Source organism: Chroicocephalus ridibundus, chromosome 8 (assembly GCF_963924245.1).
Source record: "Chroicocephalus ridibundus chromosome 8, bChrRid1.1, whole genome shotgun sequence".
NCBI classification, from domain to species: Eukaryota; Metazoa; Chordata; class Aves; order Charadriiformes; family Laridae; genus Chroicocephalus; species Chroicocephalus ridibundus.
The window spans coordinates 10,492,115-10,519,690 of NC_086291.1; the positions used below are offsets into that span (position 1 = coordinate 10,492,115).

Genomic DNA, 27,576 nt, shown 5'->3' on the forward strand with positions numbered 1-27,576 from the left:
TATTATTATTGTTATTATTTTATTGGCCGGAGTGGAAATAGCCATTTCTCGCCCAGCCAAGCCAAGGTTTGGTGTCGGACCCGCTGCCGGTCGCAAGTTTGCGGTGCCCCGGGAAGCACGGGGCGGCTCGGGAGGGAGCGGGGGAGGAATCGTGGGGGGGAACCCCCCCCCCCCCGCTGCCAACCGCCCCTTACTGGGGCTGCCTCCCCTCCTGCTCAGCCCGCATCCCTCCCTCGGCTCCCCGCGTTTTGGAGACGAAACCCCTGTAATCTGGACACAACTCGTACCGATTTCCCCCATCGGTACCTTGGGGCGCGGGGGGTGGCGGGGTGGGGAATGGGGGGAGAAATGTGATAAATCAGTTTTGCGGACAAACCGGGGTTACTTTTCCGAGCTGCGCTAAATGCGCTATTTACTCGTTTCTGCAAAGACGCGCTGAATTAAGCAGTTGTTTATTTCTGGGAGCTGGTTAAACAGCAGAAATCCCGTGGCCGGAGAGCTCGGGAAGATTTTCCGAAGACAGAGGGAAACTCTTATTAATTCTTGGAGGGACAAAAGGGCGGGGGGGTGGGGGGAGAATTAAAACTAAGGATTTTTCATCGAAGCAATCACAAAATCTCCCCGTGCTTAATAGCTCAGCGAGGAGAAAAGGCGAGACAATGGTGAAATCGCGGTCCGAGGGGTTGGGATTTTGTGCCGGGGCTGCATGCGACAATTCAGAAACCAGAGAGGAGACGCGCTGCCCCCACCCCGAGGGGCAGAACCCCCCCGGCACACGGGGACACCCTCCACCCCAATTAAACGAAGGAGCCCAGCAAAGTTTGCCGGCCACTTGAACAGATTTTTGCACCCCGGGGCTGCGTTTTGTCCCCCAGTTCCTGCGAGCTACAGGTCCGCGGGGCAGCCCCCAGCCAGGCTTTGGGGAGCGAGAGGGGGTTTCCAGGGGGGTGGTTGAATTTTGGGAGGCATCGTCTGGCTTCTCCTCGCCGCCCCCCGTTTCATCTCGTTGTGATTAGCGGAGTAGGGAAGGTGCCGGTTGTAAACTCGGGGCGGGAGGGGGGGGTGTCCCTTTGCAGAATCACCCCAAAAAAGCAAACAAGGAGATTCCCCGTGGGCTTTGCCGGGTGGTGCCCAGGCCAGCTCGGGCACGGCACCCCGAAAAACGACCCCGAAAAACGGATAACGGCAATCAAAGCGCCGAGTTGCGCCCAATCGGTTATTAAGCGCGAGTGGTTATTAATTAGAGGGTGCAGGCGAAAGGCAGTGCGAGGGGCTCCCCTCCTTCCTGGGGAGCAAGAGGGACTTTGACGGAGAGAGGGCTGGAATAGATTGGAATAGATTTAAATAGATTCACCCCCTCCCTCTCTTTCCCGGGACAATCACTTAGTACCCCATAAACTCTGGGGAAAAAAATAAATACGTATACAATAAAAATAAATACAAGAAAGTGACACTTGGAGCCTTCTGGTGTCCTGAGCCAGACCGACACCCTCTTTTTTTTTTTTTTTGGTCAGAATTTGTACAAAATATCAAGCTCAAATTAAAAGGTCCTCTCCCCCCCGCTTATTCTTTCTTGTTCCCTTAATTCCTGTCTAAACGGTTTTGCTCTGGGAGAAGAAATCTTTTCTATAGGAGGGAGAGAGGAAAAAAAAACCTTCAAGAAGAGAAGGGTATTATTGTTTTAATCCTCTTACCCGCAGTCATTTTAAAACAGGGTGTTTTGGAGCCTGAAATGGCGTCTCGTCTCCCAATCCCATCCTAAATCCTTCTGGGCTGGGAGAGAATCTAAAGGCAAGGAGCTGGCATCTATTAGCAATCTCTCTAAAGGCTTTAAACTGCTCTTTCTGCTGCGAAGGCATGGCAAAGCTGAAAAGCAAACACAACCACCGCTCCAGTTAGTGAGCTCTGCCAGATAACCAGCCCGACCGCTGGACGGGAAGGTACCTGCGAAAATCCCGCAGAGAAAGTAGAAGAAGAAAAAAATAAAAATAAAAAAAAAAAAAAGGGAAAAACTGGTTTTCCTCTTTTTACATTCCGAAAAAAATAATATTTCGGGGGAGGGTATAAAAAAATATATATTAAAAAGCGAGGGGATGCGTTAACTGGTCGTTCCCCCTCCGCCGAAGCCCCGTGGCCTCCCCTACTTGCCCGCTTTCCCTCCCTCTGCCGCCCCTGTCCCCCCCGCGCTGCACCGGCAGAGCCGCCCGTGTGCCCCCGGCTGCCGGAGCGGAGCTTTCCCGACGGGGCGGGCTGCGGACCCGCCGCCCCCAGCTCCTTCCATCATTCCTAATTTTCTCTCTTTATGCCGTGCCCGTGCTCTCCCCCCGCGTTGTAAAGAGCAGGCTGAGACGGGACAGCGAGGGGGCCAGGAGGAGGGTGGGGGGCCGCGGCGGCTCTGTAATTAACGCTGGGAGATTATCCCCCCCCCCAGCACCTCCACACCGGGGCCATCAGGGGAGAGGGGAACTTCAGGGTCTGCTCCAGCGCGGTGCTGAGCAGGGGGCGCGGGGGGGGGGGGGGGGGGGGGAGGTACAGCTTCCCTCCCCTATGCCTTACCGACCCCATCATCCCCCCCCCCCGGCCCTGGGTCTAGCCCTCCTCCCTCCACCGGCATCCCATCCGCTCCTAGGGATTTAATTAGGCGTTTACACCTCAGCTTGGAGTAAATGACTGGTAAGAAGCGTTGGGGAGGGGGGTGGGGGGTTTGGCGGGCGGGGGGGGGGGATGTATCAGCAGCCCCATTTTGATTGACAGGGTGGAGGACCATTGAAAATCTTGCTGGGTAGCTCCCGGGTCGCTGTGAAGCTCCTTTTAAAAATCCTTCTTCAATGCAGGCTCCCGGTAGATGGCAGCTCCGCCGGGCGCGGAGGCAGCGCGCAGGCAGCGCGGGCGGATGGAGTAGGGCGGGCCGGGGCGCAGCGCCGCGCTCCCACGCGTGTCAACCGCACCCGCGGCGGGCGGACAGGCTGCGCCGCCGCCCCAGGTAAGAACATGCCCCCACGCACACACACCCCCACTCACCTGGGTGGGCTGGGGATATGGGGAGGGGGGGGAAATAAGGCGAGTTTGGGGCTGGTTTGCGAGGAGGGGGAATCTCTGCGCGGGGAACTCCGCGCCCGGCGGAGGAGCCGTCGGCAGGGATGCGCGCACCGCGGAGTAAGGAAAGCCCATGCTGGGCTCCAGCGCAAATCCCATCCCTTCCTGTCCCTCTTTTTTTTTTTTTTCTTTATTTGGAGTATAGTACGCTTTCCGAAAAAGAAAGAAAGAAAAAAGGCAAAATCCAAACTACCAACCTAGGGACTCGTTCACACGAAACGTGGCGTGGGCTGGGACCGTGGGTCCGCTCCGGTGTGGGTTTAAACAGCTTGTGGGGGGGGGAAAAGGGGGTGAAACCCGGCTGAGGGGAAGGTGGGGGACGCGCATCCCTCTGTCTGCCGGGCTCCGAGGGGGGAAGAGAGCGGAACTTCCCCCCCCCCCTGCATTTACATAATGATGTTTTAATAAACCGCGCAGCCCGGTGAGAGCTGGCCGGGGGCAGAAATCACCCCGAGCGGGGCCGGGGGAGAGGGGGAAGCCGGGGGACGGCCCCCGCTTGGCGGGGGGGGGGGGGGGGCTCTGGGGTTGTGTGGCTTTTTTCTGGTGCCGCTGGAAGTTGAGTGCGGAAGGAAAACCTTTCTAGGGAAAAATCACCCCACGCACCACCCCTTTGCAAGTTTAGACGGCAAAGCGGACGGGGGTGGGGGGAAGAGCAGAGCTGGGGGGCCGGTCTGTGCTGCCCCCCCCCCGCTCTCACTCTTTAAAGTGGTATATAAATCCCGGACCTGCGCTGTCAGGCTCGCTTGATAAATTAAGGGCTTCGCAGTCGAAACCTATTTACACCTCCATTATAGGGCTAACCAAATGGGGATCAGCATGCATATTTTTACCGCAAGAGATCTCATACATCTCCGCCAGAGTCGCCCCTCGGGCCATGGGATAACAGATAGGGAAGTGGGGGGGGGGGGGGTAGGGGGGGGGGTCAGCCGTAGCCAGCACTTGAGCGCAAAAAGTCCGTGTCCGCGCTCGGTGCCGGTTGCCCGGGGCACCCGGGACCCGTCCCCCTTGCAGGGGACAAGGAGAGGGAGAGAGTGACCTCCCCGGGAGGGGCTCCCGCCTTAGCGGGGGGACAAGGGCTCCTCTAACCCAAAGTAAGGCCCTCGGGGAAGTTTCTCCTAGGAAGGAGAAAGGGTTTCACTGCGAGACCCACTTTATCTCTCCCCCCTTTTTTTTTTGGGGGGGGGGGGGGGGAGGAGAGAGGGACAAGAATCGTCTCCTCGGAGCCCTGCGGGACCCCGCGCCCGGCGGCTTTTCCCGGCTGCTTTTATCATTTATTTTCGGGAGGGGGGGGGCAGGGCAGGGGTCAGCGCATCCCGGACCGAGTCCTTGGTGTCCCCAAGGGTCGCCTCGGCGAGGCCGGCAGCGGAAAGGAGGGAGGGGGGCACATCCCCCGTTTCGTTTCCCGGTGGGATGCGCGCACCGAGCGCTGCCCGATCCTTTTTTTTTTTTTTTTTTCCGAAACGAAACGCGGGCGGAGCGAAGCGGCACCAGCGCCTGGGACCCGGGGAGGGCTCGGCCCAAAACCCCCATCCCGGAGGGGACCCTCTGCGGGCTTTACCCCCGCACCCGCCTCTCCGGCCGCGTCCCGCGCTCCGTCTCGGCTTCCAACGCCGGGGAAAAAAAGAAATCATCCCCCTCTGCCCCATCCCGTCCCCTCCGGCGGCCCCCTCCAGTTCCACTCGGTTAGCTCAAGTTTTCCATGTAAATGACAGTAATAAATATCTAATCATGTCCCGCAGCTATCGGCGGCTCGCCGAGCAGCCGGCATTAATGAGACATCCAGGGGAAGTGGGGGAAAGGAGAGAAGGAAAAACAAAACAAAAAAAAAATTAAAAAAGGAAGAAGTAAAGTTTTTTGTTGGTTTGTTTTTTTTTTTTTTTCCGCTCTCCCCCAAACGGTTTCTAAAAGCGAAGCCGCCGTGGCGGGGGATGCGGGGGGACGGGGGCGCGGAGCCCCCCGCTTCCTCGGCAGCGATCGCACCTGTGGGTCGCGCTCGGGTTCAAACCCGTCCCCTCTAATTAACCCCCTCCCCAAAACCATAGCAATTCCCCCTCGGGGGGCGAGAGGAGGCGTGGGGGGGAGGGGGGGGGCAAGCGTCGGGCCCGGTCGCATCCCCGGCCCGGGGGCTGCCCTCCCGAAAACCCCGCGGAGTTGCGTGTGCCCGTCCCCGCCGCGATTCCCAAACAATTAATGGAGCTGCAAAGAGCTTTTAATGCTGATGGGCGGGGGGGGGGGGGGGGGAAGGCTGAAATTAAACCATGAGAGTTGGATTTGTTCGCCTAACGCTAAACAAATGGAGTGATTACCTTCTTTCCAAACGCATCAGTCATACTACATTAAGTAGCAGAGAGCTAATTATCCCAATTAGGAGACTGATTTATAATTAATGGCTTGGACCAAGTGATAATTGGATGTTAATGGATAACAGTTTTGTCTGAAGCAGCCTCCCACTCCCCCAAAGGCAGGGCTGGAGGGTTGAGGTTGGTTTTTTTCCTCTCTCACCTCTGCACAAAGCAAACGAGGAGCGAAATCTGCTCTTGGCTGGCTCGGTGGGGACCGTCCCCCGGCCGGGGCCGGGGGCGGCAGGTCTCGGGGACGGAGGGGGCCGCTGGGTAACCTCCAACATCCCCCTTCCCAAACTTTTCAAGCAATCCCTGCTGCTTTTTTACTCCCCTCTCTGATTTTTTCAAGCCGTTGGACAGCAGCGGTGTTTTCCCACGTCCCCAGTGGGTGCTGGGTTCCTCACCCACCCACCGGGTGTGGAGTGGTGTCCTCGATGGGGGGGCAACGGCTGAGCACCAAGGAGTGCCATAGCGCAGATGAGACTGTCCCCCTGTCCTAGGGAGAGCCGGACTCACCCCGAGGAGGAGAGGCTTTACACCCTCCCTGGCCCACACTTCCCATGTAGTGGGGGGCACAGAGTCAATCATCTGCAGTTTCTCCCCGCTCTGTGTTTCTCTCTCGGTATCCACGTCTCAGAACTGGCACGTTGACTGTTTAGCTTTTCCCTTCCACGCTCGCTTTTCACCCAGGAGTAAGTTGATACAAGTCAATCCCGGTTCCTTGTTTGCCCCAGCCGGATAGACTTGGACCTACAACCCTTTGGCTTTCAGATCGTGTTTCTAAGTTCAGTTTTTCCGTTCTAACTAAGAGCCATAAAGGCAGAAAATTCTTGAAAGGGTAACAGTGACTTCAACTCTGAGTTACCCCATGGCTGATGAGAGGTTGTATTAATTTACACCAACGTACTCAGTGCAAAAATGCATCCAAAATCCTGCTGTCAGTACACAGAAAGCCCGTTTAGGTTGGCATTCCAGCTTTCCTTATTAATTTAAAGAGATCGCGATGTCTAAATGGGATGGTTTTCTCGTGCTCGCGCACATCAGCAGGCTCCTGCAGTGATATTATTGCCGTCTCTGAAGACGCAGCTCTGTTTCAGCTCTCTTCTCCTTCGTGCCGGGGTCGCTACCTGCATCAAAGAAAGAGAGCCAGAGGAGGTTCCCACAGGTCAGAGAGAAGGGCAGGGTGGCCAGGCAAGTTTTGCACAACATAGTCGTAGAGCGAGTGACTGGTTTTGTTCCCGGTGTTTTTAGCCTTGAACGCTTTGCTGAGAAAGAGGGGAATAAGATGAAAAGAAGCCAGAGCGAACAGAGTTTCTCTCCCCTCTGTCATCATCACAACCAGCCCTACCAAAACAAAGGTGCTGCAGAGAAGGTCCGGGACCAAGCTCTTCTGATGTGGCTACCTACTGGTTTTGCTGCTGAAGCTATGGGTGAACCCTTCAGCTAGAAGTAGCCCATGTTTTCTAAGACATCAGTTATTCTTTAAGTGATTTTTTTTTTTTTTTCAGGGGCATTCCAAAATTCAGCTCATCAAGTTGGTAAATGCTTCTGCTGAGGCACTGACGGATGTCAGTTTGGTTTGAACCCTTTCAAAAGGTTCAGTGCTGATTTCCACCACTCATGTCCAAACAGGGGTGTTTACAGCTGCCTTGCTTCGTTTGGCAAAAACATAGACGTAGGGAAAATGCTGAAGAACGTGGATTCAATAAAGCCCAAATTTTGCAATCCTATGCAGCTACCGATAAACTAACCTACTCTGGGGGAACGTTCATCAAAATATGCTTGTTGCCAAGAGGGTGGAGAATTCTGAAATGAAGCTCAATATCCAGGAATTAATTAATGATGCACTGGGGTTAGCCAAACCCTGGGTCTTAGTTCAAAAGCCACTGAAATGGAGTTTTTTTTTCTTTTTTTGTTTTTCTTTTGACTTCATCAGGTTTTGGATCAGGCCCTTCCTAATTTCTAAAGTGTGTCTGGTACAGATATAGCTCCTGGGAAGGAGGGAGGCTCTGAGGGAGGGCTAGGAGCAGGGCTGGGAGCGGGAGGGACCAGCAATTCTCCAAATGGTGGCAAACTGGTGTTTGCAGGCAGGAGTCCTGGGTGGGCCACGATACAAATGGGATTTCTTCCTGATAGCTGCTGGTACAACTCTTTTAGGGCCAATTGCAGCCTCTGCGCGGCTAGAGCAAACATACATGAGAAATGCTGCTTTAAACCGTCCAGATGTTAAAATTTAAAGTATGGGGCGGGGGTGATGCTTGGGAATTCCTCTAGGATCCTCCAAAAAAGAGAATTAGTTGGGCTGGGGGAGGGTGGATCTGATGGATCTTGGGGTAGAAAATGCTCCTGCCAAGGGAGCTGCAGAAACTCCATGTCTTTATATGCTTGATACCAACGGTGCCGAGCGCTGGGGGAAAGCAGGCAGCATCCCTGGGCGCTCCTGGCGTGTGTCAGCCCAAGGTGGGTAAACGTGCTTCTGCTGCAGGACTGCACATCTCCCTGCAAAACCCAGCGGACGTTCAGCTGCTCTGCCTGTTTTACGGCACGCAGAGCTCTTTAAAGCTCAGATCACCTGCTGGTGGCCAAAATATATTGCTTACCTTGGCATCTGCGCTTAATTCAGTGTATGGATCCAAATGCTTACGGGAAAGGAAGCATTACACGCGGCCGCGGTGCTCCCCAGCCCCTGCTGCCTCCGCTGCCAACTCCAGTTCGTGGCCCTGTCTTAAGGTGGCACAAGTCTTCTCACCCCTTCCCTGTAAAAGCTTCTGAACTCAGATAGCTTTTTTTTTTTAATGTCAGGAAAAAAATTAGTGTTATCACTTGTAAAGAAAGAAAACTCGAGCTTCTGTCTCATTCTTTTACTCAAAGTGTCGCACGATTGCATGGCTTGCTGGAGCTGCTTTTCAGGATTTATTTATTTTGTCTTTTTGACTAAGGTAGGACTTGTGTGTCATTTTACCTTATAGCTGGGCTTAGTCTGGGCAGAAGCAATTGCCACCATGTGTTTTTGAGTGCTCTAAGCACCATCTGCAGGGACAGACCCCGGGTCCAGCTGTACTTGCAGAAACATCCTGGGTTCGGGCTCCCAGCTGCTGTCTCCTTCAAAATTCACTTGTTCTTTAGATCTCATCAGCTTCAAGCAAAATCGCGCTTGGTGTCACAGCCTTGCAGCTTCTCAGCACGTCAGCTGAAAGAGCACCTAGGAAAGTCACTTTGTGCCAAGTGGGTCAAACTCCAATGATGCGGCACAAACCCCTGCATCTCACAAAGCCGCATTGCTCTCTCCTCCTTGTGCGTGTATCTAACCGCTCCCGGGTTAAAACCCAGAACTTATGGCTCCAACTTACATTTACTTGATGAATAGTGACGGTGGGTGGAGGAATTACCCTCCCTCCATGCCTCATCCCAGTTGCTGCCCTTGGAGCCCAACGCCTCTGCTGAGGCATCGCACTGGGAGTGTCCGGAGCAGGGACACGTTCCCTTCTGCCAGGCTGGGGGCACCTGGGAGCCGCAGGAGGGAATGTCTTTAACTGCCCCAGCAAATCTTTACAAAGCTTATCTGTCAGGGCCAACTTCTGCCAGCGCTTCTTGCCGTGACTGATCTCTCTCGTTAGGGCTCAGGATGAGGGCATAAGATCAGCGTCGTGGTTCTGGTGCTCCGGACAGACAGAGGTCCTGCATACTAAATGTTTCAGCTTAAAAACATATTTTGACATAGAACTGTAGGTTCTTGTCTTGTTAATGAGACCGTGTCGCAGGTAAAATCCTCCAGGATGTTGCTCTATCTTCCAGGGACACTGGAAATTCCCCATCCCCCAGCAGCAGCCCCAAGGAGCTGCCTTCAAGCTGGTCAGTTTGCTCATGCAAGCGATCCGCAGTCAAATACGCCGGAGGCAAAACTGGTTTGGGGGCAGAGCGCGAGCGGTGAGCCGCCCCTCGTGCTGCCAGCAGCCCCGAAGGGCAGAGTTTGGGGAGTTGGGACCTCTCCCATCGTCCAGTTTGGAAATTTCCCTTTGCCAGCGTTAAGGCAAACGGAAGGTTGCTTCTCAAGCAGAGCCATTTTCGCAAAAGTGAGAGGAAGGGCTGGGCCAGAGAAACCGCGCAGAAATACAACTGAGCCAGAAACATGCTTGTTTTGGAAGGGATGAGGGGCGGAAAGTACATATAAACAGCCAATTTAAACACTTTAAGCCATTTGTGGATTCAGTAGTTTGATTGCACAGCGCTTTCAGGGTTACTCCGAGCCCCGAAGTCGGGGCAGTCGGGAGGCAGAGATGGTCTCGGGACGTGAGAGCAGACGGGCAGCGCAGGCACGGGAGCACCTGGCTGCAGCAGGATGGGGCTGCATTCCGCATCCAGGAACGGGGACCATACGGCAGCAACGCCGGCAGAGCCGGGGCTGGAGGTACCTAAGCTCTGCGTGGTCCGTCTGGGCTGCAGGCTTCAGTTTCCATTGCGATATTAATCATAAGAAATCTGAAATGTGTGATTTTTTTTTTTTTTCCTTTTTTTTGCTGTTGACTGAGCTGGAAGCAGAATGAGATCCTGAATGTAGAGGGAGAGTGATGTTCGTTTTAGGAGCTTTGCTTATTTACCCAGGAAAATGTTTCTGCTTCTATACAGATTACAGAGTTTTGACTGAGGATTGCGCGCTGCTCCAAAGGGGAAAAGGGAGGTGCATTTATACTGATTTCATCTGTACGCACTGATTGTCATCTGTAAATTATGGCAAGCAAGAGATTTAGCCCCACAGTGATGTTTAGTGATCCCAGTCCTGGCTCTGCACTGCAAATCGCTGTGCTCCGAGCCTTAAAACTTACTCCTGGCTCAAAAGCAGAGGCTTTGAGGGTGTCTTTATTTTATTTTATTTTATTCCGGATCTCGCGACCCTGCCCTTTGAAGCATGCCTCCGCAAACAGAGGTGCCGGAAAGTCTTTTGCCGGGAACTGTCTAATCAATCACTCAGTTCTGTTATTTGGGGCTTTAAAGCGAGGAGAAGGGGGGGAAACGATGATTTCACAAAAGCCTTAAATAAAAATCACAGCAACTGATGTGAGTTACCTCTGTCAGCCAGGGCCTGTTCCCTCAGCCGCTCGCCACTCGGTGTCTGGGTTTGTAGAGCCCTACAATAAAACTTCCCCGTCTCAGCGGGATGCTCCGAGGTTCGTTTTATAAAACTCGCCAAACCCTCTCGCATCCCATTGTGCTTCTGCTCCAGATAAATGAGCGTTACGAGTACAGTTGCTGTGCTCTTCAGCAACACAGCCCCGACAGAGGCAATTATTCGACAAGGTCGACCCAAAAACCCGTGACGCTGCCCCTAACTGGAAATATTTCCAAATTTCAGCTGCTAGCAAACCTGCTAGATCTTTTTCCATGTATACCAAGGTCAGCAGTAGTAGCTGAACGTGAGCTGCCAGAATTGGTGTAATCCGTCAGGTTTTGCTTTCAGTGGGTTGCGACGTCTTCAACTAGACCAGGTCTAATTGAGATCTCACTCTGCACTACAAAATTAACTGCATTTAGGTCCAGGGATTTACACAGGTGTAAAAATATTACTGTAAAAATATCACAGGAAGATCAGAAATGGGGAATCTTGATTTTTTTTTTTTTTTTTTTTTGAGAGCTCTTCTCCATTCCTTTATTTCAGTTATAAGAGAAGTCCTTTGGAAGCCTGTTTTTATGGCGCATGGTGCTCTCGGACTTTGACGTTTCAATGAGAAAATATGATGTATTGCAGTGTTTCAAATTATTTATATTTCATCCACTACAAAGGTGAGATTGTTTCCTTAGACATTCAGCAATCTCACGTGAGGAACAAAACTGATTTATAACGTGCTGGTTATTATTCTATGTGATTTCGGACCTTTATATATCTTAAAGATTTAGGAATATAAAAAAAAAAAAAAGATTGAAGAAAACCTCATGCAAGGATCATTTATTCAGAACCCCCCAGGTATGTAATTCATTTAGCACCAAATATATATAAAACCGATGTCTTTGTATAGAGTGAGCCCGTTTTCCTACACTGTCAGATAAACAGAGACAGAGATTCATTATTTATCTTGCTGATTTAAAGAGTTTCTGAACAAGGACTCCAAGCATGAAATCAGGAAGCAGAACGACTCCAGGAGTGAGGAGGAGGGGGAATATTTTGTCGTGGTTTTATTTTGGATGCTGTTTATTGCCAGCAGCGATAAGGGGGGAGGTTGTTAGCACAAACCGTTTGCTGTTATTCCCCGTTAGTGACGAACAGCGCGTCCCTGTGCTTTGCATAAAGACGAGTAGCGATTTGTACCGCCCGAGCAGGCACTCGGGCTGGAGGACGACCGCTGGCCTTTTTACCTGAATAGGGATGCTCCTATTTTTTTTTTTTATTTTTTTTTCTGTCACCTGCAGGACCCCGAGCACCAGATTTTTCTTTCGTGATTTCTTTTTCCCCGATGCTTTTCCCACGTTCAAGCTGTGCCTTACATCGGGGCGCAGACCCCAGGCGGTGCCGAGCTCTTCCAAACTTCGAATGCATCTCTAGGCGAATCTCGCGTCACTAATGAACTGTGGTGTTGAAATTCACTTGTGCCAATGAGTTGCCAAAGTCCAGATGGAACTTTGAGCTTATTTCCCACATAAAGAAGGCCTTATACACTCCCCCCACCCCCATCACCAACCCTACCGATTTCTGCACAGATTTAATGAAATGATAACGTAACACCGCACAGCGCCCACCAGTCAAAAACAGGCTCTGGTATCTTCTTCTTGACTTCTCTAGGAAAAATTTAGTATTTTTAACTCCTAGGTTTTATTGCCCCATTCTTCTTGACGGTACCCAAGCATCTTGTCTAGGTCAGGTTTGGGATGACTCAGTATTTGGAGGGGGACCAGCTGAAGGGAAAAGAGAAAATGGTCCAAAGCCCTGGCAAAGTTTCAAGTCCCATATCCAGCCTCAAACTCACCTCACCCGACGGCGTTTGCTTGAGAAGGGCAAATGTCGTGTCCAAGGCGTCATTTTACTTTTACATGGGAAAATAGGCCAGAATAAGCTATTGAAGAAAAAACCTTCATCTCAACTCAGTTGAGATTTGGTGGGGGGAAGCGGAATTTGTTACTCCAGAATAACGTACTTGAGCAAAACTACTGTCTTGGTTTAAAATTCCTTTCCTCCGGAGCAGCGTCGGCACGGAGAGCTGCCGTGGATGTCCTTATTCAGGACAGCTCTGTGCGGGGACAAGCTCACCAGCGGTGACACGAGCTCTGTGGCCAGCACAAGTGACGTTGGAGTTTGCGGGCTTGCAGGGATCGATATGTTTCTCCCTTAATGAGTTTTGTCAGTTCTGTGTTTTTGTTAAAGGCCTTGTGTGTGGCTGGCAGGTGAAGTCAGATACAGACTGAAGAGGTTTTGATGGGGGGGAATCGGGGTGAAATGAGGAGAGGAGCAAGCAGAAAACGTCCACAATCCCAAATTGTTGGGTGCAGTTAATACAGCTCTATGCTGGGTTTTGTGCTTTTGGTTTGTTTGGTTTTTTTTTTTTTTTGCTTGAAAGAAGGGAAAATGTGGATGTTTTGTTACAAGGCACTTCGCAGAAAACTTCGATATCTCATTTTTAAATGACATTTTTTTTGTTCCCAGATCTGCTTTAGTTCCACCCATGCACAAACACAAGCCACTAGGAACAGGAGTTTTCACCTGGCGAGGAAATGAGTGTTTCTCTCCTCTTCATATCTTGTCTCAGGACAGAATTATGTGCCTGGATACAAAATTAGTTACCAGTTAAATAGGGAAACTTAAAGCCTTTTAAAAAAGTTGAGAAGCCAAGGTCGATAATATTAAAGCCCAGGGCCAAATTTCCCCTATATGCTACGCTCTTAAGTGGTGCACAATAAATTGTACCACTCTTGTGTTATATGACTTTATGGGAACCTGAGGGTTTCGAGGCCAGTGTTGGAAGGGGCAGATGGGAGCCACGTTGCGGCTGGAGAAATGCAGCTCTGCTCCGGGATAACGGGATTCCCGTTCCCGGCTGGTAAATGTGCAAATTGTTTTGCATCGGATTGAAGAGCAGCAACTGAATAAAGAGTGGTTTGCTCTCTGGATTAGTCCGAGGTGGGCAGAGACCTACATTGCCTGGCCTCTAAGTAATGCAGAGGATGGAGAAACCTGGGTTTCTCGTCGTCAAAGCTACGGGGAACCCCTGGTCCTCTCTGGGAGGCTGGATCCCGGCAGGACACAGCCCCTGCAGCCCTGGGAAGAAAAATGGGTACAGCACCCATGAGACTTCCATGGAAACTTAAGTGAGAGGTAAAAGCCATAGGAGAGTTTTTGGGACTAAGGCGGTAGTGCCGGGATTGCAAAGGCAGAAGGGTGCAGCGTAGGGCATGGCATGGAGACCTGGTGCTGCGGAACGTGGGGAGCTGGGAGACAAGTATTTTGGTGTCGGGAGAGTCACTGATGTGGCTCTGAGGGCCCGTGAAGAAGGAAACCACCTGCCCCAGGAGGCACTGGCCCCAGGCCCTGCTCGGAGGCATCCATCCCCCCATCAGCAAATGCCGCTGGGTCAGCCCACGAGCTCTCAGCAGGGGCAAACCCAGGCTCACCTCACCCCGTAGAGAGATTTTCCTCCCACGTATTGTTTTCCTGCACCTTTCCTCATCTCCCAGCTCCTTTCTCCACCACTCCCAACTCTTCAACCATCTCTGATGCACCAAATGAGGGTGAGGCATCCCCTTTCTTTTGGGATGGACCCTGCGGTACCCTCCCAGCTGTATCGACACAAAGCAGGAGCTCAAACTTTGCTCTCCTCCTCCTCCCGGCTGCGGCGGCTCCTGAGGCCCTTCAGCCACCCAGAGACATAAAAGATGCATTTGCAGATTTTGAAAATTAAAACCATCTATACAGCCAGTGGGAAGGGATCAGCTTATTTGGTTGCTTAATGAAATATAAAGATTATTTTAACCAGTGTAAGCACTATTCGACAGCTTGTGAAACACAGCGGTGGCTTGATGAATGGCTTTCTCCATTAAAAAAAATTGCTGCATGATGTCTTTTAAATATTTAATTTATCGGGGTTGGAGTGTGCTTGGAGCTGACAGTTAAACAGGAGCCGTTTGCAGTCTCAGTTAACTTTGCTTATTAGGCTGAACAGTCTCGCTCAGTAAATGCAAGATACCTCCTTTTCCCTCATTTTTTTATACTGAATCTGGGATGATGCATTTGCTGCACACGTGAGTAGGAAGTTCTGCCTGTTGTCTGCACCGCAGCGTGCCAGGCAGCTATCACTGAAGCTGTGGTGGGTATGTCCTTAGTGACATACTGTCCTTAGTCCACCATGAAGTCCCCTGCTTTTTATTTTCCTTATTTTTTTTATTTGCTGCGCTTTCTTCTAGGCCGCCCGGAAGAGTTTGCTCAGGCACACGTGTACACACAAAAGCATCTTTTAACAATCAAATCAACTGAAATCTTCCTGGAGCAAGTGTTTCAGTGGAAATGCTGGGCTCCAGACACAACATCATTGGCAGTGTCCTCGGAAGACTGTATGGCATGGGAAAATTCCCCTCCTCTCCCTCTTCTTTTTTCCCTTAATGTGCCAGTTCGGTGCACAACCGACATCATGCAAGGGGGATTAGAAAAGAAACAGGCGTTTCTGTGAGTTGGGAGTCAAAGACACGTGGCCTCCCGCGTATCTCCTGGCAAGGCTGAGCCCCGGTGTGGATTCTCCGGCATCTATTAAAGACGGAGGTCTGGCAGCAGCCCAGGGCTGTTAATAGGTTCTGTGTCTTCAAATGGGTTTCACAAAACACGCAGGACCTTAATAAGCTTTGAGACCTCCACCCTGCTGGCCAAAGCTGGTGGAACCGGCCAGCCGGTTCACAAGTTAGGGGGTGGGAAGGGAGGAGGCAAAATGAAGTTGCAAACCTCTGTTTTGCTGCCTGCGTTGGCCAGAACACAGTCCTGCTCTTGGACTGTGAAAGCGAAGCAGCAAACGGCTCTCCTTCCGGCCGCAGCAGTCTCGCTGATGGTGGGGACGGGCTGAGCACTGCCACCCGCCGAGCCGGCGCGGTGCGTTCTGAGCGCTGCTGTGCCGCAGGCTGGGGTGGGATGACGCTCTTCGGAAAAGAACCGTGCCAAGGATGGGGTGAGGATGCGTCACAGAGGCTGCCAGAACCGTCCAGGGTAATGTCTGGGCTGGGGACCTGCAGGTCCTCCACAGGTGATGGGAGATGTCCCCCGCGACCACACCAATGGCACATGTCACCGGGACACGCTCCTGTCCCTTCGCATGTGCCACCAGCAGCAAAGCTGTGCGGTCCCGCAAAGCAACATCCCTGCTGGAATTTTGCTGTGAACCCATCGTGGGGAAAATGCAAGTGCCAAAAATCTGTTGGCAAGTGAAGTCACTCACCTTCATCAGAGAACCAGCAAATGATTTTTTCTTCACTTATGTCTTCCCTAAGCTCGATTAGAGCAGAGCTATATAGCATTCTTGTGTTTAGGTCAGCATCTGAACCAAAAATACCCATTTTCACAGCGGTTCAGCTTAGAGTAGCGTTGGCTTTCTCTCCTGTTAGAGTGAATAAAACCCTAATAAGGTGTAGATGAAGGTTATTGTTTTGTTTTGGGGTTGTCTTTGCTTTTATAAACACTAGAGTGAATTTTGAAATAAAACATTTTGACAATGAATTCAAAAGTAATTGCCTGGATACCATAAAACAAAGCAGATCTGGATTTCCCCTGCTTTCCAGAACTAGCTACAAAATATGTCTCAGGCACCCTTAAATGCATTTTTCAATAAATCAGCTAGTCATACAAAAATTGTCTCTGTACTTGGAAGTAAGAGGTAGTGGGTTTTTTTTCTTATACTCTTATGATCTGAAAGGTCCCTTCCAACCTAGGCAGTTCTATGATTCTATACAGGATGCAGTAGGAAAAGATGTGACCAGTAGCATCCTTCGTGGGCTATAAGGATGTGGCTGGCATTGTGCAGAGCAAGGTGGGATGTGGGTCCCTTCCCACTTGAGATGGGGGGGATTGGATCCCACTATGATTCTGTGTAGGTGCACCAGTCTTTTTTAGAGTCTAAGACTGAAGAATTGGGGAGTGAATAGGGAGTGGGCGATCAGGGAAGGAAACACAAAGCAGATGAAGGTGGCATCAGGGTGTGTATCAGATCTCCGTGGTGTAATCACACCTGGATCTGTTGCCCTCCACCGGTGTTCTTGGCACTGAAATGATGTGGTGGAAGAGCAGAAGGGACTCGGGGAAACAGGAATGAGGCTGAGCGATAGATTCCCAAATTATTGGTTTCTGATTACTGCAGCCTCTTTGACAAGACAATCCCAAAGGCAGCACTCACACTCATGACGCAAAATCCCTCAGTCAAAAAAAACCCAGAGCAATGAGGACCATCCCTGAGCTGGCAGTGTTTGACCAAACTCCAGCTACGTGGCTTCCCTCCTCCGTTCTTGGGCACCGTGATGGAGAGATGCTTGCGAGGGTGAAGACCCAAGGTGCCCCAGGTGACTGCCAGACCCTAGAGTACAAAATGCAGCTGCTTTTCCCAGGAACTACAGCCTGGCTCCTGGATCTTAAACAAGGTCGCTCCACGTTTGTGCTTCCTACATCAAGGTGGTTTGTGAGAGAATGGGAATTCAGAGCAGGAGGGGCAGTGGGACCAACTCATTTCCATCCCTCCCTCTTCACCCAGAGTCTGTCCTCCATGGTATAAATCCTCTAAGGGCAAAAATGAAGGTCTTTCAGTACAGAAAAAGGTACAGAAAGAAACAACAGATAACTGTTCATCCAAATTTTGGCTGTTCAATGCGTTAGGTTTCTCCTAAAATCATGGGAGTTGAACCACCTCCCTCCAGTGACCAAACTGTTTTCTAAGAGGTTGCCTAGATAACAACCTCTCTGCTTTCCTTAAGTTAGCCCATCTGGATCTCCTTCTCTGAATGTTCATTCATTGCACTGACTTTCCAGATGGTGACTTGCTGATGTAAACGGTGTCTTACAAATTTTCTTTTGTGGCAAATGTTTCACAACCTCCTTCCCGATGTCTTACAAACTACAGCAATGGCATCCTGGAGGCCCCCAGCCATTTATAACAGGGGTGGACGAAGCATCGCTCAGTTTTTGAGATCAATCTTAACTCAGTTTTACAGATGGTCTGTAAGGAAAAACAGCTTGAAGTTTCATGCAGAGCCCACAGTAGAAAAAAAGCCATTAGTTTTTTTGAAATAATTTCCTTCCTATTGAGCTATGAAACGTCAGTATTTATTGGAAACCTTAATTCCCTCTTTAGCCGTAACATTTTTGTTCCTATTATGCTACAAATTTATTTTCTTTTACACCACATGCTTTTTTTTTTTTTCCTGTATCATTTGTGTTTTGTTAAGAAGAAACTTAAGAAAAATGAATGGAAACAAATTACGCATGAGTGGGTTCAGACAAAAACATTGGCATTATAGAAATGGGATTTCAGAACAGCCCACCATAGGCAATGACAGGGACAAAGCCCCAGCTGGTCCTGGGATAGAGCTAGGTGATTAAAAGTCACACTAATATGATCAATTTTATTATGGTATGTAAGAATCATAGAATGGTTAGAGTTGGAAGGGACCTTAAAGATCATCTAGTTCCAACCCCGCTGCCAAGGGCAGGGACAACTCCCATTAGACGAGGAAAAATCCTTTCCCATCTTTTGTTCAGCATATCATGAGTGGGATATAGTCAGATGCCGGTCTCTAAGCTTGGAAGCCAGACTGGTGTCGCTGGTGTTTTAAGTCTACAGGAGGTATTTTGATTCCTGTCCCAGAACCTGTTGGAGGTTGGAAGTGAGCCTTGCATGCGGTGGTTTAAGTTTGAGCTCAGCATTTCCAAAGCTGAGACCCCGGGATGCTGGAATAGCATGTTCCTAAGCACCTCTCTCCTCCGGTGGCTGTTTTTCAGGTTTATGTCACCATGCAGCACTATGGAGTGAACGGTTACTCCCTCCACGCCATGAATTCACTCAGCGCCATGTACAACCTCCACCAGCAAGCAGCTCAGCAAGCCCAGCACGCCCCCGACTACAGGCCCTCGGTGCATGCCCTCACCCTGGCAGAGAGACTGGCTGGTAAGAACAACTCATGGCTTTTGCCGTTCCCTGGGAAAAATACCCCAAAAGTTGTTGCTTGCGATGAGTGAAACTCCTCTTCGGGAGTTGGAGTGTGACAAAGCCAACTGGCAGGGTGTGCTCCTGGATACTGGCCAAAGTGGGCAAGCTTTGCAGGTGACACATGCCCTCCAGTGTTCGCCGCCAGTGGACCACTGCACCTTGCTGCAGACTGGCCTCCAACCACCGGGGAGCCCGGGGGTGAGAAGGGATGCAGCCCCACTATATGGGATTGAAGAGAGAGAATCAAAAATACTCTGAAATATGTTTGAACAAGTTGAGCAAAAAATTACAGAAAATTTTACTTTCTTGTTAGTAAATAACAGCACAATGGATATAAGCATGCAGCAGATTGTATTCCCCCACTGAGGGGCCCAGGACTTGCATCCCCTAACAGCCATCTCCTGCCATCCGAGGCCACAGCTGGTTCTTGCATGGTGCCCCTTCTTGCAACTATTTTCAATTACTTGTCCAACCAAACACTCTTTCTCTCTGAAAAACAATCTTCATTTGGATCTTCTTTGGGTCTCACCTTGACCTATTTCTTCCTGGGGATCCTAGACTTTGTCTTGAGTGACGCTTTCTTGCAGGTCCTGCTGGCTCCCTCTCTGTTGCTTTTGTATTTTGTAGATCTTTTTTAGACTTAAAGAAATTCACATGTGACTTTGCCCAGAGAGTGTTATTTACGCAGATTGTTGATGGTGGGACAGTGGGACAGGAGCTGCATCTCCAGGGCATCTGATCTGTTTTTCTATGTTCAGCCATGAGTGTAACAGCACTACATCGATACTTTCATTGGAAGGAAGTACAAAGTCCAGGTAGTATTTTATGATTTGGTAGGGGAAATTGTCAAAAAGCGTTGATGGAGACCTGAGAATATTTGGTATTGTAGGGCAAATATATCCACTCTATGTTTCAGCCTACCATAAAACACCCAGATCTGGCTGTGATTGTCAAAGGCAACGCAAATGGTCAACAGCTGCAACATCACCATTTCGGTTAGGGCTTGGATGCAGCGTGGTAGAGCAGACCTGACAACCAGTATACTGAAGCTAAAGCAAAAGGTTACCGTAGATGTGATTCTAAAGACTTTCCCAGAGTGGAACGATCTTCCTGGACTGTCTGAAAAGTACACATCTGCTTTAAGATAGCTTTCTAGTTGTCTGATACTAAAGGAAAAAAAATGTAGAGTGACTCCTTCCAGCCTAGAGTAGGTGGAAAAAATCATCTACCCAGACAACTTTTGTGGGCTAAATTTGAGTCATAAGCTTAAGCCAAAATAAGGATGCAGAAGTTTCAGGATGGTCCTCCTAGGTAGGTAGTCCACGAAGGCATGGTGGCAAAGGTCTTGGACGCTTTGGATCGGTGAACCACATCTGACTCTCAAATCTTCATGCCAGCAATATTCCCTTATCCAGCTGCTAGTAGTGACCTCCTTAACATGGTTCCTCAGACCACTCACTGTGGCCTGTGGGATCTCTGGGGGGCTGTAGGGCAGAGCTCGGAGTTGTCCTCATCAAAAGGGAACCAAAGTGGGATTGAGGAGACCTGGACTCTAATCCTGGCTCTACTGCCAGGCTGTAGAGAGATGGCAGGTGAGCACTTTCCTTGTCCTGGTCATCCATCCCCTCCTTCCGTCATCCTTCCAGCGTGTAGGTGGTCAGATGGGAGCAGATGATCCTGAACCCCACAATGTGCCTTGCAGACCTTGGGTTTCAAGGTCCCCCTTTCCTAGATGAAGGGCTCTCTTGAAAGATTTTTGTGATAGCCTGTATTTTTTACAGTAGATCGTGGAGGACTTAATGTCTTTGACCCTAACTAGGGTAAAAGCAGAGGGAGATAAAAAAATAGAATAAAAAGAGCTATTCTCATATTCTTGACCGGGAGATTCAATTGGTTTTCTGACCTCTTATCTTTAAAATTAATAACCCGCCTGGAAGACTTTCCAAATTAAATCCCACGGTCCCCTTGTCTGATTATCATTGGCGGGGTAGGCATTACATAGCTACGAGCTGGTTCCTTTGCAGTTGCTTCACATTCCGTTACTTCTGAATATCTTTCAGTGCAGGGTTATAGATCTCATTTGCCTTCCAGGGACAGTCAGAATAAAGCAGCACAAAAGCAAATGACCTTAAGTCAGAAAACAGAGGTTTCCGATTGTAACTGCAACACCTCACCTGCAATTTGTATTCTCCTTCTTGCACAAAGCCTGAAAACATAGTTAAAACATTAAAATAATTGCTGGTTTCCTCTCGTCGGAGTGGCCAAACTTAATGCATGAGCTGCCACCTCCAGGGAGCTGGTAGGTCTAACCTCTACTCTAGAAATTCGGGAATATTCCAGCCTGCAGGTAGGGTGTTTAACCAGTCTCCTTTCTCCTGATTCCTTGTACTTGAAACAAATGTTAGCTTTGTAAAACATTTCAGGGTAGCTTCAATTTTTTGTCCTGGAATATCCCTTCTCCTTGCCTGGCTGCGTTATGAGCTGTGTCTGAATGCATCAAGGACGGTCTCTTTGCTTCCAAAGCAGGAGCCAGGGTTTTAAGTCTTTCAAGAGCTCTGATACCTCGAATACAAAGGTCTCTTGTACGCAACCATCACTATATTGTATTTGGCTGAAGACCTTTAGCCCTGATCACGTCTTTTCCAGGTTGCCAAAACCGCGCGGCTTTGGCAACGCCCAGAAAGGCGCTGCGAATGCTGACCCAGAATGAAACAGCTGGAAGTTTGGAAGAGGAATGTTTCGGTGGTGCAAAGCTGATTTGCTACGCTCGTTAGCCGACATATTTGGAACCTGGCTGTGTGGTTCTGGGGCTGGTCTGACAGCAGGTTTTGTTTTATTGTTTAGATTCATGCCACGATGCCCATGACAAAAGCACAAATAAACAGCAGCAAGAGCCTTCATCTGGCTCCGCGCACTGATAATGCCGACTTTTCTCCCTGTTAGGTTGTTTTCTCATGTGTTCATTCCTCCCTTCTACTGGAAGTCACATTCTTAACTGAATTAAAAATAATACCAGACACTGCTCTTGCTGCATTTCCTCTTTGAGAGCAAACCTCTCGCCAGACTATTTCATTCCAACTCTGTAGCACAGCATGTCCCAACTTGCATAATAAAGAGTGTTTTTTGGTTTTTTTTCTTTCCTTTTTTTTTTTTTTCATTTTAAAGTAACTTATTTTCATTGATTTAAGATCTTTCTGCTCCCACTAACTGTTGTGCAATAATAACACCTCTGGTAAAATACTAAGCCCTTTACTGTGAGCCCAAGCTTTTCCCCCGTCTGAATTTCTTCTCTGCCATCAATTTTGCAAGCACAGTTTGTGAAGTCAGACCATCTGAGTAGCTCCTCTACTGAACAGAGCTCAGCACATGAGCTCTGGGCTTGCAATCAGTGGGGCTGGGCTCGGTTCCTGGCTGGCGTTTCCACCCTAGATGCTGGAGAGTGTCCACATTCAGTAAAGCACGTGCTTTCAAGCTAAACACACATAAGCACATGAGCTTAAGTGCTTTCCTGAACTGAAGCCCAGAGCAGCTCTCCAATATCATGCCTTGAAGTCTACGGTGAGCTACATACGAGACGCTAAAGAAGAGACAGCTCAGCCTGGTTTCTGGGCAGATGCATGTCTTCTAATGCAGTTGCAGCCAACAAAATGAGCTAGAGGCAGCTGTGTTCGAGCTCCATGGACCCTTCCCTCCGATCGGCAAAGCGCATCATGGCAGTGTTGAAGCCTACGGAAGCTCTGCCCCCAGCTTCAAGGAGAACATGACACATAATGTCGGGCTCCTCTCCTGGTTACAGCAGTGAATCTCCTCACGTTGTTTTAAATTGTGCTTCTTAATGGAAGAGGCTTACGCCACGGTAGGGTCTGGGCATCTGTGGGTCCTGCCCCACCGATGTTGGAGCAGGTTGGCTTATTTCAACCAAATTTAGTATTGGAGCCTCAACATTTTCCACCGTTGTCACAGAAAGGGGTTCCCTCTCCAGAACAGGCTTTCTAGTCAGAGGTTTTATCTCCTCAGACACCTCAGTTAACCAGCAAAATGTGTGTAAGTGTTTTATTAGATCTAGAGCCACGAAAAAAAATGCTTTGTAGGTTTGTCTGGTGTTAGCAAGGGCTTTATTCAACTATCAGCATACAAATTCCAATAATTAAATTGGCCACTTTTCTTGTCTTCCAACGGCTGTACATTTCAAGACATCATTTTGGAGGCACGTTATGGATCCCAGCACCGCAAACAAAGGCGAAGTCGCACGGCCTTCACCGCCCAACAGCTGGAGGCGCTGGAGAAGACCTTCCAGAAGACACACTACCCAGATGTGGTGATGAGAGAGCGGCTGGCTATGTGCACAAACCTGCCTGAAGCCAGAGTCCAGGTATTGATATTTTGTGGGTTTGTGAGTGGGGATGTTTAAAAGAACATAGCGGGGTTCCCAGAGAGTTGACAGCTCCCTTGACCTTGCAAGATTCTTCCAGTGTAACCAAAGATTTTGGGGCAGTAAAGTTGTCAAAGGCACAGGCCGGGGGTCGGAGGGGAAGATAAAATCGTCCAAAGTCACACATCTGCTGAAGAAATTCTTAATCCACACGCAGATTTTTTAAATTTAGGATTGTCTGAAGTGTACACTGGTTTTCATTTGTTCTTTCACATTTCTTTGGGGGAAATTTTAGAAACGTCAACAGAAGACTACTTACTTATTTATTTGCAAGGCTTTTCTGGCTTTCTTAGAAGAGCAGAAACCCAAGTAATTCCAGCTGCTCTTTTCCACCAGTGTCAGTATTTGTAACATCTCAGGCCAAGGTTTGGTTTTGTTTTTTGGGTTTGTTTTGGTTTGTTTTGTTTTTTTGTTTGTTTGTTTTGAGTTTCAACTAGCACAAAGTGCTTCATAAGCCTGTTGGTGGGGAGGTTGTTGCATTGCTGGGCTTCAAAAGACTAAACAGCAAGTTCTTCAATGTGAAGTGGATAAGTAGTAGAAAAAAAATAGTTCTTTATAGAAATGTCAAGACATTTTGATCCTCAAAATTTTTGTTTCCTCGTTTAACTAATGAAACAACAGTAACAAGATTTGTTAAAAAAATATGGATTCTCTCCTTCCCTAAACTCAGTTCCCGGATAATAGCCTATGCCTGTAATGACTTATTTTGAGTGTTGCTGCCATAGTTTTGGTACACTTATAACCAAATGGCTTTAGAAACTAACGGAGCACTGTACTGTAGGCCAATGTAATGTCATCAGACTCAGATATAAGACGTTTTGTTTGGACGCAACTACCTGACCAACTTAGAAATAAAAACCCAAAAAACTCCCAAACCCTAAAGTGGAGGAGTGGCTTAAAGAATCAACATAAAGGCTGGAATTTTTAACAAATGTATTTGTTGTGCTATTTGTAGAGGCACTGAAAACAGGTAGAGCTCTAAGATCCAACAAAGCGCAATGACATTTGGCCACAGCGGGCATGCAGTACCTCATTTGTTGGGGTTCCCCTGAAGATCCCAGGCTGAATGATGCTGAGTTTGGCACTAAGCAGGATTTTCACCAGTTTTCCTCCTTGCTGTTTGTGGCATTGAAGGTTTGGTTCAAGAACCGGAGGGCCAAATTCCGGAAGAAGCAGCGTAGCCTGCAGAAGGAGCAGCTGCAGAAGCAGAAGGACTGTGAAGGGAGTCACAGCGAGGGAAAGACAGAGCCACCCATGCTGGAGACCCAGGCCACCACCCCGGACACCGAGAAGGTCCAGAGCCTCCCAAGCGAGGTGGGCACGGATCTCAACCTAACCCTGTCGGAGCAGTCGGCCAGCGAGTCTGCACCTGAGGACCAGACTGACCGAGAGGAGGAGTTTAAGAGCACCTTGGATGAGGCTAAAGTGGACAAGAGCCCTGGTGTGGACAGCAAGGCTTTGAACTGCAAGAGAGCAAGCCCAAAAGCAGGTGAGGAGCAACATCTTGATGGGGGTTGGTCTCAGGACCTGGCTTACTAAGGGGGGCGTTGGCGGTTGGGTATAGTCCCTCATTCCCAATGGCACAGGTACTTGCAGGCAGGCTGCCCAGACTTGTCTTCTTGTCCCCAGCACTAAACAGGACCCACAGAGGACACAATGTCTATTGTAGCAGGAGCACAGAAAGAGCAAAGACCTTCTGCTTGGGTTAGAGCTTGGGGAGAACAGTGCCCAGCAGCAGCAGGAAAGCCATAGCAAAGAGATCAGCCCCATTTCTAGGAATTAAGATGCTAAGTATGGAACAGACGTGTGTTTAGCCCTCCTGAGCTAACACAACCCCTCTCTTTCACCCTCCTGATGCAAGAGAGAAGCCCATGCTGCAGTCTGAACCCTTCTGGGGTGCAGATGAGTACCTACGTCTAGCCTGTAGAAATAACCCCTGTCCCCTCTGTCTCCTGCTGCAGAGTCCCCTATCAGCGCGACTGTGACACCTTCATCCAGCAGTGGCCTGGCTCAGACTCACTCCTACTCCTCCTCGCCCCTGAGCCTCTTCCGCCTGCAGGAGCAATTCCGCCAGCACATGGCGGCCACCAACAACTTGGTCCATTACTCCTCCTTTGAAATGGGGACACCGTCTGCCATGCCCTACTTGGGCATGAACGTCAACATGGCGCCACTGAGCTCCCTGCACTGTCAGTCGTACTACCAGTCGCTCTCCCACGCTCAGCAGGTCTGGTCCTCACCCATCCTGCAGGCCTCCAGCTCCCTTCCAAGCCTGAACAGTAAAACGACGAGTATTGAGAACCTCAGGCTCCGGGCAAAGCAGCACGCGGCATCCCTTGGGCTTGACACCCTACCCAACTGACTGCCAGATGAGCTACCGTTGCCCATGAGAAGATGCGCCAGAGGTTGGCACTAGACATGTCATTCCTTGAACCTCCACCCACCCTCATCTCTTCCCGGAGTAAGGTGCTCCCTTTCAGGGAAAACTTTGCATTTATTAACGTCTTATTAGCACCACGATTGCGCCAGACGTTGCTACTGGCTTGGTCTTCGCTAAATATTTAAGGAGGAAGGGGGAGAGGATGTGTGTTTAGACAGATGAACTGTCCTCTGGACTGCCATGAGTTAAGCCTGTAACATTCAGGAGAAGCCCCCTTTCCTCACCCCCGCGATAATGTGCCAACTGTTATATACACCTTTTTTGTTGTTGTTGCGTTCTTTGGGAAAAGTCCTGCTTTGTCTTGTATATAGTTTATAATGTTGACAGCACCCATCACCCGTGTGTTACTGTCAGTGTTACAGAACTGTGACCTCTTTTGCTTTTATTCCCCTTTCCTTCTCAATTTTAGTAGCTAGTATCAAAGTTACAAATCAGCCATCCTCCCGACCTCACCTCGTAGCTAGTTGCTCTTCTCGGGTCAGCGTCCTACAGGTGTTTATGATGAAGAAAAACGATCGTGCACTTCACCGCTCTGCTTCTCCCTTCTCTGCTAAAGCCAATTTTATAACATCCGGGAAATGATGTGAAGGTGAATTTCCTGTTTAAGCACTTCCTATAAGGCAAGAATTTTTTGTTTACTTGTTAATAGCACTTGTTCAAAGCGAGAGGACAAAATATTGGCCAAATGCTGCTGGCTGGGGAGAAAAATGAAAGCCAAATTCACAGGATTATTTTCAATCCAGATTGTTTCCTCTTTGATCTTCAGTGAAGTGTAAACTCCTCTATTTACAAATTCCGGGGGTTTCTTTTTGGAGAGCATTTTGGTTCGACTTTGACAATAGGGAATAATAAAAACTTTGTATGAACTCCTGGTGTGTTCATACACCATGAATTATATGGTTCTTCGACAAAAACTTGATTAATGTAAACTGTGTTTAGAAAAACGCTCTGATCACTAAATTCTACCCTCAAGCCCTGCGGCTTCAGAAACTGGTTAGCAAGTGAAAATGTAACAAGTGAAAAATGCTGCGATGCTGGAGGCAAAGCAGGTGATAAGCAGGGGCTTTATATTCTCTTTATAGTCTCTGGAGCTGCGGGGAAGTAGATAAACTTGCCAAAAATGCAGTGTTTGCAAGTAACCAAAATTCACCAGCTTCAAAATCATTTCAGTGAACAGTTTCAGCCTTGTTTCATTGGAACGGCCCATCATTCAACCTGGGGTGGTTTTCCTTGTCGAGAAGCAATGTTTCTGCCAACACAAATCGCCAGAGTTTTTTTTGCCAAACCAAATAAACCCTTTGAACTGCCCCCCCACCCCCCGTTGTCCTGAGCATTAGGGAGGGGTGATATCCAGATCTAGTCTCTTATATCGCCTAGGACCAAAAAATCCCTACTGATTCTGTGGCAGGTTCTAGGTTTGAATGCCAAGGGTGTCACTGGGCAGAGCTGTGCTAATTCTCTGTGGATGATCGGCTGGTCCATACTTGATGTAACCATGAAGTGTAGACCCATCGCCTACGGCCCCTCTCACTCCCACCTTGCTTCACACCAGGGCAGAAGCCAGGGGTCAAATTACCTCTTCAAACACAGGGGAGAAAGAGCGTTTTCAACTCTCAAAAAAGCCTCTCACCCCTTCAAGTGGAAGAACAGCCAAGTTTGGTGGGAAATGATGTTTTATCCCTCATAAAGTTGTAGCAAGAGCAGACCTCCGGAGAGGGCAGTTCATCGACTGTACCAGCTTCCAAGGGAAATGCAGCATCTTCTTTAAATATTCTTTTTGTGCCAAACACTTCAGTTCTAGGGTTTTCTCTCTTGCTTTAGTTTTCCTGACTTTGTCAAATCAGCCCTCGTGACCGGCAGAATTCTCCACTTTGCCAAAACCAAATGTATTCATAGGAAGTAGATTTTTGGCTGCCGCTTTCAAAGGAGTCTGATTAAATTAAAACCACCAAAGTGCATTTACTGTCTCCAAAAAGATCCTTTGAAAGTCCCAGCTTTCTTTTTTTGTAGTTTGTCACCCAAACCAGGCATACCAGAACAAAGCTTTAATTTTTCTCCTCCCCCTTCCTCAAAAAGCTATATTCACCTTTATTTTTTCTGCCTCCTGCTAAC

At 49.2% G+C, this 27,576-nt stretch overlaps 1 protein-coding gene across 1 annotated transcript; it reads left to right on the forward strand.

The window, feature by feature from the left end:
- Positions 1–2,828: 2,828 nt before the first annotated feature.
- Positions 2,829–26,749, forward strand: DMBX1 (diencephalon/mesencephalon homeobox 1). Its single transcript, XM_063343868.1, is given in 6 exon segments — positions 2,829–2,925; positions 2,928–2,983; positions 18,385–18,550; positions 22,786–22,964; positions 24,159–24,513; positions 24,986–26,749. Coding segments are annotated over 6 exon segments (1,254 nt in total). The 3' UTR covers positions 25,387–26,749.
- Positions 26,750–27,576: the final 827 nt, after the last annotated feature.